Source organism: Anabas testudineus, chromosome 24 (assembly GCF_900324465.2).
Source record: "Anabas testudineus chromosome 24, fAnaTes1.2, whole genome shotgun sequence".
Classification (NCBI taxonomy): Eukaryota; Metazoa; Chordata; class Actinopteri; order Anabantiformes; family Anabantidae; genus Anabas; species Anabas testudineus.
Genome location: NC_046632.1, coordinates 7,023,147 through 7,045,554, shown reverse-complemented (window position 1 = coordinate 7,045,554; position 22,408 = coordinate 7,023,147). Strand labels below are relative to the sequence as shown.

Genomic DNA, 22,408 nt, shown 5'->3' with positions numbered 1-22,408 from the left:
ACACAGAGAGTGATGAACAAACACCATCCCTCACATCTCCAATGAGTACCTTGTTATCATCTTGTCCCCACAGCGGCTTTCTGTCTGGCTCCGTCTCAGCTTGGATTCCGTCACTAATGGGACCACATCATTTTCGACAGCTGCAATTCCTCAGAGCTGACAAACAGAGATGCGGTGCAGCTCTGCGAACACAGCTCAGAGGGATTGTAGACTAATGCTTCAGTCTGATTTACACATTTACAAAGGCCTTTTAAAACACCATTTCTCTTTGACACAGATATGCTCGCATAGAGAAGCCACATGACCTGTGATACACAACATATGTTTATAGAGCCCAGTCACCCACTCTATCTATCGTTTCGCCTCGTCTCACTGTCTCCTGAAATGTCCTTTTTTATTTAAAGTAATACCAGCCACAATCTCGGTTTCAGGGAGCAGAGCGTGTGAAATATTTATGAGATTTGAGAATGCAGTGACAACAGACAGTAACTTGTCAGCATGCTATTCTAAGTTCAGACATTTTAGAAGTTCATATATGGCTCCTGAGTCTCCTCAGATCTGCAGAAGAGAAGCTACATGAAACTTCATGAAAAGCTTCAGCAATAGCACATGTTAGGAGTTGGCGCACCTTCGATCTCTCAGCCAGCTAATCGTTTCTGCTGGGTCCTGCAGGGCAACAACAAAGACTCCCAGAATGTGTATGCCAATCTGTTCTTTCTTTTGATTGCGTCCTTAACTAAATTTACTTGTTTTTGCAAGCGCCGCTTTCATCTCTCTCAAAAGGGGCACTTAACAGCTGACATGCTCGTGACCCAGCGCTGGCTTTGAAAGCAGCCGCACAGCGCAGATTGTAAAATCAAATGGTCCCACACAAACAACTGTCTCTGCTGCTTTTTTTTTTTTTTTTTTTTTTTTTTCTCAATTGCTTTTTTGTTATTAGGCTATTTAATTATGTTCAAGAGGAAGCTACTGTGTGTGTTTTAGTTAGCTTATTACCCATTCTGTTCACAAGCCTGTAGTCAAGCAGTACTCACATGCACATACATAAAACATTTAGGGGCACTGGTGACTATAAATAATAAGCTATAAGGGCACTGTTATTCATTTTTTAAAGAAATAAATTAAAAAGTATTCAAAGAATTAGTAATGCATCTCTGTACTGTACAAGCATAAATGCACAAGGAACAGGGGCAAACTATCTCAGTGAATTTTTAAACATCGCTTGGCCTCAGACAAAGGACCAGGATTTTTCACTCATGCATCCTTTTACAAAAGATCTACAGTGGCTGTAAAGGATAACAGCATCATGTACACTGAGCTGTGTGCTCCACTGCTCTTATCAGCTCAGCACTTTATCGATACTGTTATCAATTTATTCTATTAGTTGGATTCACATTTATTTAGAGTTTAAATATGATAATTAGTTATAATCAGTTATTGTCAGACTACTTTTATTGCACAGTAATAGCTGCAACAACACACTTGCTATATACACTTAACTGTGCATTTATCCTCCATCGCTGTCTCTCTTGCTGCTGATGGGATTTGCTGCAGGCCTGGTAGGTGAGGGCCTGGTTTGGGAGTGTGTGGAGCTGCTGTCTCAGAGGTCAAGTTTTCAAGAACTCTCTCAGTTTTACCATATGTGGCAAATTAGCCTACATGCTGTCAGCTGTTATTTTAGCACATGATAGTGGAAACCAAACAAATAAATGACAATAGCACCTTTATGCTTTTTCCTTGTTTAACTGATGTTTTAATGAATGACCCTATGTCATGTTCAAACACTGACAAAGACAGGTGAGACAGAGAAGATCCAAATGAGAACATCATTATTCATTTTTCATTCATATTTTATTCTGATCTATGGGAAATAGACCATGTATAAGGGTGACAACTTGAGCACCATTTGTTGTATTTTGTTGTTGTTTACACTGACATTTGGGCACAATTAAAAGTATAAAAAAAATAAAAGATATAAGCAGTTCCTGTTTGCAGAATAGCTATGATGGTATAGACAGCTGTCTTCGAAACTAAAGAACTACATTCTCAGGATTCTCCAGCTGCGGAGTTATAGAGTCTTTCTTCTATGTTTTCATCAAAGGTCAAAAGCCTAACCCGTTAACAGAAACCCTTAAAACTGCCTCCAAGGTTGCACTGGTCATGGTTGTAGCAGCACTCAGCGAGAATGTTTTAATTTCCTACTGGTGAGTATTAGGCGGCTTGCGCAGTGAACTGAGGAGAGCTGTGTGTTGAAGCTTATCGTGTTTGAAGAGAGTCAGGTACACTGAGCTGTGTTAATAACGTGGTGGTAAGAGCAGCTCAGTCAGTCAGCGGTTATGACCTACCGGCGTACTGCCAGTGATAACACAGATCAGACGGCAAGCATTAGTGCTTGGCTTGTTTTTTTTTTTTAAAACACGCATCCTACATGAGCCGCTTTTGGTCAATGTACAGTACACGCTAAAAAACTGTACAGTCAAAGAGCATCTATAAGAGCTTTTCAGACGATTCCTTAACACCGTCATCCAGTAACAGTCAGTGATACTAAATGCTGGGTAATGTGCAGTAGTGTAGGCTTGAATTTATGTTTTATAAAGCTTCACTAGCTCTAAAACTAAGCAGGGCACACTTGTGAATAATGAAAAGAAGGATACAGTATTCAAGGTGCTTCAGTTTACATCAGCCTCACAGTTCAGAGAGATTACTCTCATTAGACTCCGGCTTCAGTCACTGTTCAGTGATTTTTACTCATAGTATGTTGTGGTGGTGACATGTTTGCGCTCGTGCTCATTGGTAACTAGATTTGCAGAAATTCTTTAATTTAGCGCTGGCCAGCAGTTTCCCGGCACTTCTTGGCGCATATACAGAGCTGGAGCATTAAATATTTCAATAAACAAGTAGATTTTAAATATTTCAACAGCAGAGCAATTGATATGAACTGAAACTACTCTATGAAACATTAACGGTGCTGCATCCGTTCTCAGAGAACTGCTTGTGTCATGATATCTTTAGCCGCATTGAAGCCACGAGAACACAGGAGAAATACTTGTAATGGTGTCATGAATGTTGGTGCATCCATACGTTGTGGGGTGGGGAGGGAAATAAGCTTAATTTCCCTCAGTCCTCTCTCCCCGGCATTCTCCTCCCGTATCTCACCCCGAAACTCCCCTGTTACTCCTTTGCTCACCCAGCTCTGCTCCATCTCACTGGGGTGGATGCAGAAGAATAACACTGCGTAGGATTTCAAAGGGTGGAAAAAAAAAAATCACTTCCAACAGTGTGGGTTGTGGCTAAGGGGGGGAGAAGCTAATTCTGCAGGGTTGGGGAGTGAGAGGAGAAGGGTTTATCTTGCATCCCTACACATCTATTTCTTTCCACAGAGACGCAGCGCTGCAAAGTTTGGCTTGATGATAAAACACTGTACTCTTCACTAGTGTACAAATCCCAAACTTAATTACTATAAGCAGAAATGGAAATGAACTCAATTATGAAGATATTGCTGAATGTTTGCCCTCCAGTTGTTTTTGAATGTAATTAAATTATTATTTTTTTGTCTTTGCCAATATTTTCCAACCGTTTTCCTATTCCAAGTAATATGGAGGAGTAAGAGATAATACAGTAACATTACATTAAATAGTAGCAGAGTTACTTGTAGCGCCTATTAGCTGCACATTTTAATGGAAGACGACTGCAGGATGCCTTTTCTTACTGTATCCTTCCAGCCTTGTACAGGCCTTCTTTCTGTAGTCTGCAAACTAGATTTTAAGAACATCAATATCAGACGCTCCCCTTCAATAGCAGCTGAGGGGTCAAAGGTGGGAGCTATGATTTCCAATCCTTAATTTCCAAATCCAGTTCTACAGGTTTGGACAAATAGCCATTCATAATCTTGTTTCCAGAATAAAATTACATTAAGTGTCACATTTCTGTACTATCGTAACTTCCATAGTCACTTCCAGGAGATTTTCGTGGTTGGTGCAAAACCTACCAATGTTAATATCATTTTATTACAGTGTAAGTTCACCAGACTGAGTTTACAAACACATATGAAAACGTGGGGTTAAAGAACACCACGTGTGACCTACTGTACCTGTAGTCCCGAGAGTATTACGGTGAGATTATTACTGTTTTACATGTTTTTTAAACTAGTCGAGGTGTGTTTGTGATAGAATCCCAGCATGTGCAGCAGCTGGTACTGGATGATGCTGTGGCTCAACATTAAAAATAGATATTTTTAGCATTATAGAAATATTTGATAGCTTGACAGTGAAGACGTAGACAGGAAATATAGGGAGAGAGGATGTGACATAAAGGTCTCCAGCCAGCCTTGAAACAGGGATGTTGCACTTACTGTGAATGGTATTCACAATAACCACCTGGCTGCCATTGCACTACTCCAATACAAGCCATTTAGGAGGAACAGCTGATTGCAGAGACAGTGAGAGACAGACGGGTAATTAATATGCAACATGCAACTTGACATTTAATTAATAAATTAGTGTACATGACATTTTTAGCACCTGTGTGTACATGCATATATACTGTAATTAGCTTTGTGACAATGTTGTGGGAGCAGAGTTTTTTTTTTTTTCCTATAATATAATCCATCCTTGCCAGCGTGTAGCATTGGATGGGTGAGCCTGCAGCAAGACAGCTCATAAACAACAGGTGGAGACTCTTTTATTTAAACTCAGTGTGTTGACCTGAGAAGAAATCCTGATTCACCAGGTGTATAGATGGATAGGTTCAAGTGCAGTGAAATAATAGTAACAAACATGATGTTGTGTCGCAGTTTCTGTTTTCCAGAAATGCAGCTCCCTGACACCCACAAATGTGATAGAATATCCTAGAAATGTGTTATTTCTTGTTGGGACAACACAAAGAGTAGGTCATCTTTGTTTGAAAGCTCCCAACCCCTGCTAAAGAACAAATATCTCCCCATAGTAAACAAGAGAAAGAAGAAATCTCTGTTTTATTACAGCCACTGTTTTGTTTACTGTGAGAAACATTCCCTTTACCTTGTAATATTGTGAGTCCATACTTACCATAGTTCATTGTCAGAATAGTTGGTGGTAATATTGTCTGTTACAGATTCATTGAGGAAAAGCAGATGTATGTCATACTGTTTTGTCAATGACACAGTGTAATGCATGATGATGGGCACCAATGTCAGGTCACTTACCAATACAGTATATACCAAAAAATAAAACAACTTCCTATATTCAAATTTTCAACTGGCTTCCTGTAATTCTAGTTTCGGGAGCACGTGTGTATAAAATGTATTAAAACTTCTTTCTCCCTTGAGAGAAAAGCAGGGATAGCATCCGGAGAAGTTCTGGAGGAGCAGGTTGAGCAGCTAACCCAAGTTTACAACATCCATAGTAAGAACAACAACATTCATAGAGATGTACTCCCAAAACGGTAACTAAGAAGGTACAGTGTGAGTCTTACAGAAGTCCACAAGAAGCATCAGATAAGGGAAGTAACTAAGTTTTGAGAGCCATTATTGCCTGATGGTGATCGAGGAACTGATGCTGAAGCCCAGTCAGTCAGGTTTATATGCAGTTTCTCAAGGTGTGTCCGTGTACAGAGATTAATGATGGGGGTTAAGTGTGCCCCGTCTTGGTATCACAGCTGATGGGAGTGTCCTGCCCACCCCGGCCCACGGTCTCCACACAGAAATAATCTCATTCTCAGGGGATTACAGTGGCCACAGGCTGCTGTCTGCTTTTTTAGCGTCAGATTTCAGATGGCCTTTTTAACCAGCAGGGGCCCGCCTATGAGATCTGAGCCTGTCCCAAAGTTTTATTCCAAAAACAACAGATATACCATTTGAAACAAACAATGCCATGTTTCCATTTCATATTTACAGGCACTGGGCTGAAGTAGCTTTTAAATCCTGTTCTAGATCAGAGCGTGAAGTTGAGTAATGAATAAACAACTCATCATAATCAAATAATCAATGGAATCATTAACAATTCAATACCAAAATATTATGTTAGCGCCAACCTTTCAAAAATGAGGATTAGCTTTTTTTCTTCAAAACCTACCACAGTGCAAGAAAGGAAGGGGAATATGGAAATAATATGCAAGGAAATATTTTATTTTGAAGTCAAATTAAGGCTGATGACTTGCTGTAACTTGTTTAATGCTTATTTTTCTATTGGCATCAGAACAAACTGCACATACTACCAGTGAATCTCTTAACAAACCTCATTTTAAATTGGACCCTTTAGAGTTACAAACTTTTTAGATTACTCTGTGTTTGCAGCTATTATTTTGTGGCTCCATCTAAAATGTGGTCATATTATTTAGTGGCAGGTTGTTAAGTCCTGTATTTATTAGTGAAGGTGTGCTGCTAAAACAGTGATGATCTTTGGTATTAAAGGCTGTGTCCCGGCCACTAGGCACAACAACAGACCTCCAAAAGCCCGAAAACTCACAAGTGCATCATTTCAGGATATGAGAATTCAGATTTATTGGAGGCCTCCCTAATAAATCATTAGCTTCCAGTGGATTGTTTACAGGAGAAGAGGGGTGCTGTGTAGCTTCACAGAGCCATAAAGTGTTTTAGGATCTGATCTCACATGTCAAGGCTGACAGCTTCGAACACAGATCCCTTCACGGCAATCTTTATGTGATATGGTCGTCTGCTGTACATCACAGTAATGTGTCATTTATTGTCAGGGAACAAAAATTGCACTCTGTTTGAGTGTGTGTGTGTGTTGGTGCTTTATATGAACTCTTGTTACTACAATCAAATGTTTTCACTGTACATTTTGCATATGCATGGGTGTATGTATTTGGGATATGTACGTGTGTGTGTGTGTGTGTGTGTCTGTGTTTGCATATGTGCTGGCTGTATGTCTGTGCCTGTCCAATTCGGGTGATCCGCGTGGGTGCACAGGTAATCCAATTTGTGTTTTAGAGTCACAGCACAGCACGAGTAATGCTCAATGATGTATGACCCATCCATTCAGTTGAGCTTTATTCCTAATGCCTCTCCAACTGCAGGGGGAAGTACATCGTATTCAATTGGATGTCACTCCAGGACTACACACACACACACACACACACACACACACACACACGCACGCACAAACACACGCACACCACAGATTTTTCATTCCTCTCCAAACATCTGCACTTTGTTGAGTGGAGGAGAGACTTTAGAAAACTATCAGCTGTCACAGTGAATGTGTTCATTGCTTGCTCTTTGTCCTCTTGACATATATAAATATAAATATATAAAATATCTCTCAAGTCATTTTTGATGCAGAAACTGTGTATAACCTTCTCAAATGTGTGCTGGTTATGACATTTTCATCAGAAAATAACCCAAGGATAAATTGCTGATTAAAATAATCCTTAGTTGCCGCTCTACGGAAATAGGTTAAATATATTTCACGTATCAGTGTTACTTTAACAGCATTAGTAGCTGGATTTGGTTGGTGGGAGGAAGTGGAGCAGATGGGAAATTTTGGCACAGTGTTCCTGAACACCACCAACAGCAGTGATGGCATACCCTATTAGCCCTCCACTGCGCTAGAGTACATCTCTGTCTTTTTCTCTGACACTACGTGGGCAGCCAAGGACAACAGTCAATGAGCAATATCAATTTACGTAATGGACTATTAAACAATGTGCTTAACATTTCAAATCACTGCACTGGTGTTCAGTGGGAGTGTGTGCCAGGAAGTCCATTGCTGCCATGATAACCGCCTTGTGAAATGAAACATTAGCCTGCTCTGCTGCCTCTTACTCACTCTACTGTAACTCCTTCTCCTCCTACAGTTGGTTGCCTGACCTGACACAGATGCCCTACTTATTCCACCTCCCTTTTGTTCTGCATATGACTGCATGTCAAAATAACAATATAATAACAGTTTAGCAGACTGCATTGATGTCGAGCATCCCCCATGATGCTGTATTTTGACATGCAGCGCTTTGAATAAATCCGATATTTCTACTGGTACTTCCTCACCGTCTGACGAATTTCTCATCAGTTTGAATGTCTGTGGGCAACACTTTTTAGTTTTATTGCAGTAGTTATGCACAGTAGTGGATTTGTTTTCTTTTCCTCAGACAAAATCTTCGTAAAAGTAATTCTCAGCCTGTCTCCTGCTGTCTCTGTTTTCTCTCTGCTTCTCTACGCTGGAGTCAATCTGAGATGGTAAACATCTTGTTCAAACTAATTGACATTCAGACAAAAAGGAACAAATATATTAAATATGAACAGCGTCTTAATTGGCGTGAATTAACCGGCTTGTAAGAGCCGTGCGAATGGTAAATTAAATCAAGTGTATTGTTGCAGTAATGCAATTGATTAGGCCTCGATCCAGTTGCACAGACCATTCAGGGAATAATTGTGTTTGATGGATGAAGTGTCAAGGGCTTTATGAGGTAAATTTGAAAATGATACTATGAAAGGTCTTCATGGTGAGAGAAGTGGGCGTAAGGGTATAAAGTGACGTTATGTTTTGACAAAGCAGAAATGTATCACTGTCCGTTGCAGGTCACGTGTGAAACATATGTTGGAACCAGTTGTACATAAACTGTCTAAAATGTTGATTCTATCTGTTGAAACTTTACTTATAATTGAGTTGTGGACTCAACTTACTCTGCATTCACAGATTTCTCATATTTCCTACATCCCACACATTACAGTGTTTTCTGGTGCCAACTGACCAAATATAATAAAGCGGTTGCAGTATGTGCCTTGCTCAAGGGTATGTCATAACTGATTTTGAGGGAGGGAAGAGTGTGACCCATTCATTCACCCATCCATGATTCTCCATCCCGTCTAGAACTGATGATGTTAGAGAAGCCCAGTTCCCTTCCTTCGAGCTATAGCCGCTGATATAACGCTATTCTGTTACCGAATCTGTGTAAATATTATGCAGTTTTGAAGTTTTATGAAACTAAAAATATCAGCAGTGAAAACATACAATGATATTATTTAATATTCATACTAAAAATTATACATTACATTTATATCAGTATCCTACAGCTGAAGTCTGCAGACTGATGTATGCATATATGTATATATGTATATGTACATATATGTATATATAGTGCAGTATACATACATATATATACCACACTGTAGGTTGCATATTATACATTAGTTTATATATTACACTGTAAATTAATATATAACATGTCTTCTTTATCTGTTTCCTTCTTCCCTTATGCCTTTTTTTAATGCCCTAGTCTGTGCTTATAATCTAGCTAACTAAGGTTTTTCCTCCACATGTAGAAAATCCCCTAATGAGGCTTTAGGCGTTGCTATTTTTCATCTTCATCATTTTGCTGAGCTGTATTTAACATCACATGGAACAAGCTGCTATGTGCTGAGTTAACAAGTCTCACTTAGAAAACTTCAAATTCATTATATCTCAAAAACAAACAAAAAAAAAAAAAACAGAAAAAACCCCGCTCTGATCCAAATTAATTAACAAGGGTGTAGCAGTTTGTGTTTGGTGATATTACAGCAGTATCAGGTCTGTGCCGCTGACATTGGAAGACCTGTGGCCCTCGTTTCCAGAAGCACAGCTCAGTGAGAGATCTCTAAAACCCATTTCCTGCTTGGCTTTGAATAATGAGGTGTTGGAGCCTGCTGGCAGGGCTTAGCTGCACACCTCCCCTTTGGAAAAGTTATGGATAGTATACAGTCACACACTCAGTCACTCACAGGCATACACACACACACACACACACACACATCCACACTCAAAGACATGGACATATGCCCCCTGGAGGTGTTATGGATAGCTGCATATTGCAAAGCCAGCCAGCAGGCAGCACTGTCAGCCAGCCTGTGCTGTGGGCATTGATAGGACAATCAGTTCACTCTGTACTCACCACAGCCAATCACCAGACAGCTTCTTGGCTTACAGCACCCAATCTTCAGAGGGTTGCCAGATACTCTGTCCTCAGTGAGCTGTTGCTGGCTTGCCACTAGCCAACCATAAAGAAAGCTGCTGCCTTGCATCAGCCAGTCGTGTGAGTTTTGGCCAGAGTTAGGCCTATCGACAGAGAACTGCTGCATGGCTACAGCCAATCTGGGCTTTATCCTTCCCTACAGATGTCCGATTAGTGTTGTTTAGGGAAATCAAACTGCCACAACAGGCCCACTTTGCCAATGTGGCACCATGAATGGAGAGACTGGTAGAATGGAATAGGAGAAAACTGAACCACAAAGGCTAACTTAACTGCAACACATGTGATACTCTGGCTGTCATTCTGTGATACTGTCAGTCAGTAGTGAGCTTGATGATCTTTCTTAATAATAGCAGAGCCTAGAGTAGCAGGTTTTTTAAACTGCCGAGGTATCCTGCATTTAATAGCATGCACTCGTAAAGGCCGGGACGTTTATTCCTCATAAACTCCTCCTGGCTTACACGAGCCAAGGACATGTTCAATGAACTCTGGTCATGTTCAGTTTAATAGCCCTATAATGCATGCCTCGCTTTAACTTGACATAGGCATTAGATCAGATGATAGTGCAGAGGTTTTATTCCTGCTCGAGCTTTCAGTTTCCACAGAAACCTTTTAGTGATGTGAGTGTATGTATGTGCATGTTTGTGTAGAGTTGTTCACAAAGACCATTCAGCACTTGTTAAGCATTGAGGTTTTCAATTAACCAGATAAGGTTATCTTAAGGATAAGGCTGCAGTTTTTTATTTTCAAAACTTGGACACAGAGACTAAGAAAAATCCTAATCATGATAAAATAAGCTCCATAAAGAATATTTAGCCATCTGCGTTTATGTTTTCTAATGTTCTTACTTGTGGTCTTTGAAAACACGTTTGTAATTAAATTCAGTATATTAGTTCTTGCAGAAGCCTGATAAAGTTATAAGCTATGGTTACAGAAAGATGTTGACATTATTCTAATTGTGACAACATCCTACTGTATTATGGCGGAAAAGGTTTATGATTAAGGCTTCTATTTTGAAATGTCGAAGTAGCAAAAACATGTGTAATTAAAAACAATAATGACTCCACATAATTTAATGGAGCAACTTCTAGAGCCTTGGTGTTACACATGCTGACTCAATGACTTGCTGGGAAACTTGGTACCAAGCCGTTGTTAATGATATTAGTTGCACCTTTGCTTTTCATGCTATGACAAGTCAAAATGTCAGCCGTGTAAATGCTCTGTAACTCCAGCTCAATGCAAAAAGGTCAAAAGAGTGTAAAATATCTTCTCCCTTTCACTGCAGTGCTATTGGTTGAACTGAGTAATAGTCATTAAAACTGTGGTTATTTCTTTAGAAAGTCTGTTCAACATACTGTTCATACTGTTGTTACCTTGCAATGCTTTGTTTTACACGTGTGAACATGTGAAGCAGTTATATATATGAATAATAAACAGGCAAATAAATACAGTTTGTCATCAACATGCTCAAACAGGTTTTAATAAACATATTCCAAGTTCATGTCTGCAGGCTGCTCAAAGAGCAGAATGGTTCTAGGCAGAACAAAATGTGCTACATTAGCTAAGTTCTCCCTGTTTGGTTTGTCTGCTTGCATTTTGTGTGGGTAGCAGGCATAGCTGTGTTTTTGCAGTGAGCACCCTCTGTATGGCTGAAGTAACAATGGCTGAATGTTTCAGCACCATGGACAGAGACATCACCATCACAGCACCTTCTTCAAGCCGAACAGTGCAGAGGATAAACCTCAAATGTTTGATTTGGAGTGAAAACCAAGTAACTTCTAATGGGTTTTAAGTAACACATCAGATGAAATCAGGCTCGTTTTGTGTCACTTCCTCAAGATGACTTGACATAAAGCCTGCATGAACATAATAGATGCAGCTGTATGCAGTCAGGCTCCATAACCCCTGCTGTGGAGTGCCGTAATGTGGTAGCAAAGATGAATATGTCCTCTGAATCTCCCCACCTTCACCCTCCACAGTCATCGCTCCTTCCTCTCTTTCTATCTCAGCAGGGCTGTGGCACGTTCATGCTGGCCTAAGCTTAGATTAACGAGGTGTGTGTGTTTGTGTGTGTGTGCGTGTGTGCACGCGCATGGCTATCACTATATTTGTATGAACAAATATAGTGATAGTGGAAAAAATATGTGAACCCTTAGAATTAATAATAGGTTGTTTTACCTACTGCACACTCATGAACACAGATGCCAATGATGCGTTCAAATCTTTGACTGGGTTTCTTCTTTACCTCATTGATGAGTGTTCGTTTTGCTCTTGGGGTCATTTTGACTGGCCTCCCACTTCTTGGCAGAGTAGCCACGGTCCCAAAGTGTCTCCATTTGTAGATTGTTTGTCTAACAGTAGACTGGTGAATTTCTAAAGTCTTTGACATCACTTTGTAACCCTTTGCAGCTTTTTGTAAATCATATATTCTCTGAAAGCTCCTTTAGGTGAGGCCCACATAAAATTATATTTGTGAATACTCTTGACTTAGATAAATATCAAATCACATTTATGCCAAAATAATGTGGAAAATCATAGTCCAACATACTTTTTCTTCCCACTGTACATGTTTGTGTGTTTATTTGTGCTGTGTTTGTGCTCTGTGCTGTTTTAATGAGCTATGCCAACTTAGATACCCATATCATAATAGTAAGCTACAGTTTGTCCCCTAATGCCAAAAAAATGATGCCCTGGCATTTTGATTTTAATAATCATGTTGTTTTCTTTCTGGTGAGATGGACAAACATGTCGTGTTTTCTGTGACGCCGCAGCCCCCCATATGAGCATCTGTGCTTTTCCACCCTGCAGTACACTCTGTGTGATAGATGATCTGTGCTGATAGTGTGAAGCCAGATCTATACAGAGTCTCATTTACAATAACAGTGTAGGCCTAGAAGTATATATGAGTGCGTTACAGTGTGTAATCAATATGCTCTGGCAGCCCCTGATGTAATAATATGCATGTGCTGCCGGCAAACCATTTTAAGGCCTTACACACATGGTTGACCCCATGTATGAGCTGCTTCTCAATTATATTGTAGAAATGGTTGGGTGTGGTGTAAGCTTACACTTTCTAAAGGGTAAGGAGGGAGAAGGGGACGCACGAAAAATAATAGAATTTGTTGTGTGATACTTTGGCAATGGACTGTTTTTACCATTTAAATTTAGACTAGAAATCCAACTAATTTCAATTGGTATTACTAGTGGCAATGTTCTGCATCAGCTAAAAGCAACTGACGTCATTTTAGTTTTACAAAAACGAATACACAGCCACTTACTTATATCTTTGGAAGGAATCCACACGAAATTATCACTTCTACATTTAACACCCTCAGCTCTCCTGAGGCAGACGTTTCGTTTTGCTGTTTTGGTACAGTCTCACACCCTGACATCCACCTGTTCTGCAGCAGCACCAGACTCCCTGTAAATGCTTAGGGTGCTCCATGTATACTGGATGCGTAAACAGGCAACTTCTTGTTGCCCTCAGGCAGACGAGAAAATCAGTTATTGCACAAGTAAAACATAATCAGAGAGGGTTTGCTGTATATTCAATTTTGAAATAAGAAATAACACAACAGTTCTTTTACAGACAAGCTTTTAAACTGATAAACAGACCTTTACTCACTTTAATAGTCTAAAAGGTTTTGCTACTTGCCTATTTTGTCCAGTATGAACAGTAGCTCGTAGTGATTACTGAAAATCTTTGGTCTTTCAGTGATGTGTGTATTTAACTGTGTTAAGTAACATTATGTTTTCAACAGACCAATGGCCTTATTACTTATTTCTGTAGTATCACGTGATGCAGTTTTAACATACAGCTTAAACTTTTCCCTCTACAGTCTCAACTAGAAATGTATTTGCATTGGTTCTCTCTATCTGACTGGCCCATTCTGAAAAGGTGGTTACAGAGCCAGAAAACTAGCAGGATATATGGTTACTGGTCCACAGGGGTCGGTCTGAGGACATTAAACCCACAGCGACAAGTTTTTTTTTCACATTCATTTGTTTGTCAAATTTAGACCCTTGCCAAGAACCCCCTCTGCCACTCAGGCACTCCAGAACTGTGGTGACAAGGCTGCTTTTAGCCAAATCCAATTTAATCTCCATTGGCGGTAGTGGATAAAGCTGTCTCCATCTCTCCCAGCTGAGGCCAAGGAAGGCTAGGCACTCCACTGGGAGCTGCTCATTCAACACACAAGGACATGATGCACACTCAAACACAACTTAGCACGCACACACACATGCGCACACATACAGACTAGATGAACACTAAACTAACAGGCTAACATGCACAACTGTATGTTCAGAGGCGCTCTCTTCTCCTACCTTTTCTCTCCCTGTTGTGTCTTTCTGCAGAGGGGAAAATGATGTCACTGTCATGGAAATGAGATGTGAAAAAACAGAGAGACACATCTGAGACTCCTGACTTTCGCCTAAAGTGCTACTTCCTTTAAAAAAAAAAATGCTTATAGCTATCAGGAGGCTGTGTGTACATGAGCGTGTGTTTGAGTGTGTCACTGTGTGTAGACGTGCGGGGGAGTGAGAGCCAGAGACGCACATTTATGGAGATTTAATGCCTTAACCCACAGGTTCAACAGCTGTTTAATCACAAATGCTTGTAAAGCAAATAAACAAGTTATTTCATAACACTTCTGCATTAGTTGGACTGTAAGGATCCAGTCAATATTAAGCATTGATTTTTTTTTCCCTGCACAGTTTGGCATTTCTCACATCATCAGTGTGAGTGGCAGATGTGCTTCTTATGCCAATGCCAATTTGCCAACCAAACAAGATCAGAAAAAAAGATTCTAATTAACATCCAAATGTGACTCCAGCTAAAGAGTTTTCTTTTTTTTTTTCAGTTCATTGCTCCCAGATGACCTCTGCTCTGCTGCTTAACATACACTACATGGCCACTCAGTCATTTAACATCTTGTAATTTTGCTCTAGAGGGATGTAACCTTGTAATGACAGTATTAGAAGAAGGTAGCAAAGCCGATCATTGCTGTTTTGACCTTAAACATGCACGCGCAAGTTTTTGCCAGAAGTTTAAAGCACGTTGAAGGTATTGTCTGATAAAACAAACACAAGTTTTAGAGGACTGCTCAGGGGTTGAAATCTGTATTTACTTCGTCAAGACTTCATCAGGTGGTGGTAATGTACCTGCAAAAAGCGATGCACTACAAAGTAGTGAAAAAGACCAGTGATGTAAATGATGCATTATTTATTTATTTTCATTTCTTTTATTTATATGTTGTTTATTTATTTATTTAATGCCTCAAGGACAGACGTTTTGATGGGAACATCTCAATGGAAACGTAACTATTGTTGATTGTTAAAACCTTAAGCATCTTTTAAGACTCTTTTTATCTAGCAGAGCATTTTGCACATTGTTTTTCTACTTTCACTGATACATAGCATCTGAATACGTATTCAACCACACAGGTTTGAAATCCATGATAGAGTAGTGCAGAGTATGCAAAGTAAAACATGGTACAAATGTAGCAACGCTACAAATGTAGCTGTGTAGTGTCTAGAAATAGAACACAATTGTTACAATTATATCTATATACAACACAATTTCAAAAGGGTTTTCTCAAAATCAATTAGCGTTATAAATGTTTTAACTTGAAGTAGCAACAATACCAGGAGATTGATGCAGAGGACTGACAACTGCTAATAATAGGCCTCTAACAAAAAACAATTAATTTTAATTGTTTGTGAATAATTGCCTGAAAATGTGTTTGTTTTTGTTTTTTTAAAACAAATTAAACAAAAAAATTCCAAACATTTGAACAATAGTGTGTGTGTATATATATATATGTATATATATGAAATTAAATCAAATCACTGACAGAAATAAAGATCTATAAAGAGATCTGATCATGCAGGGCACAAAATAAGAGCTTAAATGTCATTTCTACCACACCATCACATTTGTGGTGGATGTATAAGACGGATAAGTCCACATAATGAACTTGGCTGGCTTTAGTTAAGATGTCAGGGGCTAAAGCCAGTTAGCTGTCATGTATTCAAAGTCTATCACCCGTATCCCTTCTACCAGGACATCTTTTATCTCAAACCTGTCAGCGCACTGACATCTCACTTTACGCAACCCAAACCCTAAATCCCACAGTATTAATGTCCCATTTCCCATTCCTCTTGTCTTTCCTGAACATACTATGGGTAGTTACTGTGTGAGGAGTGTCAAGCAGTCTAATGAAAACTAAACACTTAGGAAATGATGTAGTAACGACAGCGATTTCAGTTCATGCTTTGGGCCAAATGATCTGAGCTGGTCTTGCTGTAGCTACATGAGGATATGTGTGACTGCCAGAACATTACTGTGCTCATTATGTATGCTTAAAAGAGGGTTATTTGCTTTTGTCACTACTTAATGTTGTCTCGGTAAAAAGCAAGTGTGTTTTTGTGCGTGTGTCTGTGTGTGTGTGTGTGTGTGTGTGTGAGTGTGTAGAAGTTGCAGTAGCAGCTACAGCAGTTGAAGATCATTAATTACGAGTGTTTCCCTATTTTCCTCCAGGACTGATAGCATGCTGCAGAGATACTGGCTCATTGGAGTAAATGGCATTAGCACTTTGTTCGGCTAGTGCCCTGGGGTCTTGTTTCCAAGTCTTTTTTGTTTTAAGTGGCAGCCTTGCGTGAAGCTCCCTTACACTGAGTCTATTCCTCTAGCTCTTATCCCCCCCCCCCTATGGAATTCAGCACCACATTCACCGCCATTCATCCCCAAACGTAGAGAAGGAGACAAGGAAGCACCAGGACTTTATGAGTCGCCAGGCAGATTGGACATCGCTGTTCATCAATCCGCATTGCACTTCGACAGGCAGCAAGAGCGCAATGGGGCATTGAGCTAACAAGCTGAATGACAAACAGCACGGTTGGTTACTGGGAGGGACAAGTGGTTAGTGCCTGGCTAAAGATACACTCTGGCGGAGACTCCCAGTGCAGCGTTGGGGAGGAGTGTCGCCACGCTCATTAGCATCCCAGCCTGGGTAGAGGTAGAGCTGAGCGTGCTGCCGGGGCTGAGTCTGCCGAGACAGGCCCACACAGGAAGCTCCTCCAGCATGAAAGGCGCTCTACACTCCTTGTGATTTCTGCCTGTCTCCCCACCCCCCCACACCCCACCCCCCACCCCTCGATTTGTACACCTCCTCCTAATCATATCTCGTATCCGCTCTCCAAATCATCTCATCCCAAACCTCTTCACTAATCATGTAAGTTGGAGAGGAGCAAATGCTTAACAGATGCTGGTATTGTCAGGGGTCGGTTACATGTAACTGCGCTTTCACAGCTCAGTGCAACTCCGCAGCTTAGGCAGTTTACGTAAGATGACTTCCTCCTCCTTTCAATTTAGCCCCCTCCACTTCTGTTTTTGAAACTGGTGGCGTGTGCACATGCTCAGATGTCCTTTCTGTCTGCCCAAGTAGATAGAAACACTCCTGTAGTGATTAGCCACAAGGAGTTTTGAGCGTATCTCCGTTGAACCTGCAGTGTAGTGTGCATTTGCTGCAAAATTGTTAATTAGATTTTCCCATATCACAGTTTTGGGTGTTTTACATCCCTAATGGGATCACATTTGTTGTGCTGAAAGGGCACGATGAGTGATAATATCCACCAGTTTAAATCTGAACACCCACTCGTCATTCAGTCTAACAACAGCTGGAAATAATTTAGGTTAATAATAAAATTTAGCAAAATTAGGTTTACTAAATTAAATTAAGTATATTTGGGATGTTTACTTATGAAATGATGTTTTCGTGTCAGTGTTTTTTTATTTTCTCTGTTTGTGAAATGACTTGTCCCTTCTGGGATGTAATTACAGTAAGTAGTAAAGTCTTTCTGATATTCTTACACTGCAAGGAGGGGATGATGATAAGGAGCAGTACTGTACTGAAAGTAATTACTTGTCTTCTGGCCTGCATTAATTATTTACAGTTGGTCATCTACTTTAGACTGCATTTGAATTGTTGCTGTGTGCACTGGCTAACTTGGTGAAGACATAAACTGGGTGCCAGGTTCAAAGTAGAGTGATATTGATTGGTAATTGCTTCTGCTACAAACACTGCACCAGATCCACTTTCCTCCATTTTTCAGTGAGGCTTAGCGCAGCATCGTGTTACATTCTTCCTCAGCCCGAGGGGGCATCAGGGAAGGTCTGCAAGTATTGTAGAGTGTCACTAGAGGTCAAAATGAAAATGAAAAATCAAAACAATGCTTGGCCTCTTGACACCTCTCTTGATAGTAATTCTTCGGTGCTACCATCAGTCAACTTATAAGTAATTTGCTTTGGGTGAATTAAAGGCACGGGTTGCGTTTTCTTGAGCACATGAATCACACAATTTTGATTTACATTTTATACAGTATGCAGTGAAAAAAAAACAACAATTATAATATAGACCCATTTTACTACTGTGTTTACAAACATAATAGTTTACCAGGACCATAATTTAATTTAGAAGTGCAAAAGACCATACTTAATGTGTTAATGTGTGTGCAGTATCGAGTCCATTTGTTTTGTTTTGATGTTTGTTGGGTGTTTTTGCTATATTAGTGCTGGCATCAATAGTTTAATACTATGAAAGAATGTTGTTTCTAAGTTAGAAAAACACTGAACACATTGATTAATTCTTGTCTAATATCTTGTACATACCAAATGCTTTTAACTGAAACACACATATATATTGTGGCAAGAAAAAGTGAGGTGTGAAGCATCTAAGTCAAGAGTGTTAACAATTATAATGTGCAGAAAATAATATCTGCATTCTGATCTTTCATGTCTTTATTGAGAACAACCATAAAACCTTGAAGTGCCAGTGGTTATTATTTTAGGAACATTATATTTGTTAATACTCTTGACTTGAAGATCAGATCACAGACCATGTATTTTACTTACCCCTTTATTTGCCATACACATGGTTAGCTCACTATAAAAAATAGATTAAAAAATATTTTTAAACAGTCCTTGACAGCACAAACTGTATTGGTCTAATATAAGGTGGCCACAAAGTCTGCGGGGGGCTTGTTTGTAAGTGAGACAACCTCTTAATCAATACACCATCTGTTGTGGTAAACTACTCATTCCTCTAGAAATGATCAGAATGCTAACACACTTTGTGCTATTTTTCTCCGCAGCACCTCCGACTGTCCGCATTATACACTCAGGACATGCCTGTAATGTTGAGGAGGAACGGCACACGGAGAGGGTGTACACAATCAGAGAGGGAGAGACTCTGGAGCTCACCTGTCTAGTGACGGGGCATCCTCGACCACAGGTAAGGAACTCATTACTTATTTGTCCGCCCTTGACTGACGGCATGAAAAAATAATAGCTAAGCAAAGTGTATAACGAGACACGGTGCAGATTTTGCAGCATGTCTTTCATTTGCCATGCTCTCTTTTAGAGCTCTATCATGTGGGCACAGCACACCCCTACACTCAACCAGCTTAAAAGTTGAATCTTTTAATTATTGCTTGCATTGTGCGCACCTGCATGTTGATAATGGACGCTTCCAAGACTAATGAGGATGTGGGAACAAAACAGCTGCAAACATCTGCCAAAACAAAATGTAATGAGTGAGAAACAGGCCACAGTGGCAAATATAGACAAGACTCAGGGTCGTGTCAATACACGTGGTTCTTCTGCATCGGCATCATTTTACTCCAACTCTTTTATTTACTGTGTTAATGTGAACTAGTTTCAAACCTTAGAAATAAGTATGTAGAAAAAGAAATTAAACAACAGAAACAAAACCCATTTACTCGTTTAGACAAGTACCAATACCAAAGTGATCTATGCAAGTAAATGTCAGCTCTGCCACAAATTACCTTACCTTCACATTTTGTTCTGGTATTAATCTGGGCAGGATTTGCACACGCTAACCTTTTGAACAGTTATTGGATATTGTTTCAGATTTGCTTCATAACACAAATTACACAGAATTCAGCACTATCTGCGGCCAGGACTGAGCTCATTTACATTCGTTAATATAATTCCCCCTTTCATCGATAGACAGGACCATTAGTTTGTACACTTCCCCTCTGGTTGCCAAAGCAAAAGAGCATATTGATTTTTTTGTTTCAATTGAAAAGGTGAGGCCTCTTAAATTAGCGCGAGGTTCATGCGCACCGTTCATCTCCTTCCGTCGTCGGGGGGGATGGCGTTGCACTCATCATCTCTGTCTTTCCTCTTAATTAGAATTTCTGAAAAACAGAGTGGAGCAAGGGGAGGGACAGGGAGAGACGAGAGTGGGAGATCAAAAGCCCCGCACGACTGTGGCAGGATCTCCTTTGAAACAGAGTCATTATGAGACTCACGCAGATCCCCTGGCACAGGGGGTCTCGGCTGTGTCTCTCCAGACTCCAGATGTGTCAGCTTTGTCCCCCTCTGGTAGTGGCATGGTACCGAAGGGCAGCACACACTCAAACTGAGTGGTTTCAAAAGCTGCATAGGTTATCTGGGGTGGCACCCTGGGGCTGGTTTTGTGATGTTTGTGGGAAAACACGAGGGTTTGTGACCAGACTTGCAAGTTAATACGGCAATAATAGCTCATCTTCTCATTGGAATTAAATATTAATCCTCAGAACATGTTCCGAGTCTTTCTTTACCCGGCAGTTCCACATTTTAATTGAGCTGAGCTTCATCTTTCACCAGCACATGTGAGGGAAAAGTAATCAGTACTTGCAAAGGTTGTAGTGCACTTTCATTATGTCCCGTTTTGATTAAAGATGTGGACATAATCATAATCATCACGTTTTATCTATTTGTGAAATATGAGCAGTTGTCTATACTCACATCTTACAGGCACTGCTGCTATCTGTATATATGCAGTACAGCCCAATGGAGGTTATTGGGTTAAAAAATGTCACTTTCCATCAAAATAGGCCACACAGAAACATATACCTGGAGCTTAACCCCATATGAGGCCAAGATAGTCCAGTTGACTCATTTTTACTGTCTTGAACAACACCCGTAGCAGCAGGAACTGAAACCTTTACCATTCACCATCTGGATGGCAGTATCACAGGAGGGCAAGTCGCTGTGCTTGATCACTGTAAATGGCTTCAATTAGTTCTGCATTAGCAAATCACCAAATAGCTTTTTTCATCCTCACTGTCCAGACTTTTATTTCTTTTTCCCTGAGTTTGAGATACTGCAACCCCCCCCTTGTAATACATACACTGAAGGGCGTAGTCCCAAGGATAACGTCAGCACCACAAAGGACCAACTGCAGTGGAAATGGGGCCTCGGTTGGCAATTTTGCCACGGCTTAATTCTTTACGTCTATCAATATGCACCCTCCTCAAATTACATAGACGCCCCTCAGGCCTTCTTAGTGATGGAGTCTCTGGATTGTATCCAACCAGGCAGCAGCTTCCTCACAACGGGCCACTCTGTCAGCGCCGTGCACATCCATCCACCCACCAGCCTTGGAGGATATAATGAAATCGTACATGCATTCAACCACACACACAAACACACACACGCACTCGTTGCAGTGGCAACACTTGTCTGCCTTCCCATTTAATTGTCAAATAAATATATGTTACTGTCAGTCACCGGTACACCGTATAATATGTGCTTTTTCGCTGCCGCCTTGTGGGTTTGGCATTTCAAGGTGTTACTAGAGGCCATACAGGAAGACTGGATCTGGCAGACCCGCGGGACAATCAAGTCAAATTCTCATAGATGTGTAGAGCAAAGGTCACTAAAAGGATTTGTGGAACTTGGCTTTCTGAGGAGAAGGATTAGACATAGTTTTTGCTAGTGCAACAACTAAGATTTCCCTCACTGTGTTCTCTCTATGTCTTACTTGAATGTGTTAGAAATGTTGTCTTATCCTCCTGCATCAAACTACTATATAAACTTGCTTATATTTTTAAAAAAAAATGCAATTAGGTTGGTCAATGAAAGCAAACATTGAAAATATTTTCTTTTTTACTTTTGTCAGATCAATAAAAGATCAAGTGATTTGACAAATCACATATTTAAATTTTTATTGCATTTTACATTTCTGGAAATTGGATTTGTAATAGAAAATTATTGCATGTGTACTTTAAACAACTATTAGCTTCAGTCCTGTATCCAAGAAATATAAAGAATCATAAACTCTTTCCTTTTGTCTGTATCGCTGTCTCACTCCCTCTTTGTCTCTGTGTCTGAACACCACATATATACAGCTTCATCTGTTCTTACTTTCATGGTCACTGTTCTCCAGTGTCATTCATTGTGTTTGATGCTATGAACATACTTCAAAGAGTCCCTGATGATGAAGCCATCTGCCCCCATCTCCCGTGCCCTGGCCTCCATCCATTATGTCCACACTGCTTTGTTTGAGTACCAGGCTCCAATAGCCAGCAACACCACATTGCAAACACCTTTTTTTTTTTTTTTTTCTTTCAGTTATTGGCCGGCCAGATTCAACTCACAGCACCATGGGTCAGCGAG

At 40.2% G+C, this 22,408-nt stretch overlaps 1 protein-coding gene across 5 annotated transcripts in view; it reads left to right on the top strand.

Annotated features, from left to right (window-relative positions):
- Positions 1 to 22,408, top strand: part of LOC113149481 (MAM domain-containing glycosylphosphatidylinositol anchor protein 2) — a 142,033-nt gene that overhangs the window by 29,274 nt on the left and 90,351 nt on the right. For all 5 annotated transcript variants that reach the window (XM_026341631.1, XM_026341628.1, XM_026341629.1 and 2 more), the window contains exon 3: positions 19,096 to 19,235. In XM_026341631.1, the coding sequence (XP_026197416.1) occupies positions 19,096 to 19,235 (140 nt within the window). The remainder of the gene's footprint in view (positions 1 to 19,095; positions 19,236 to 22,408) is intronic.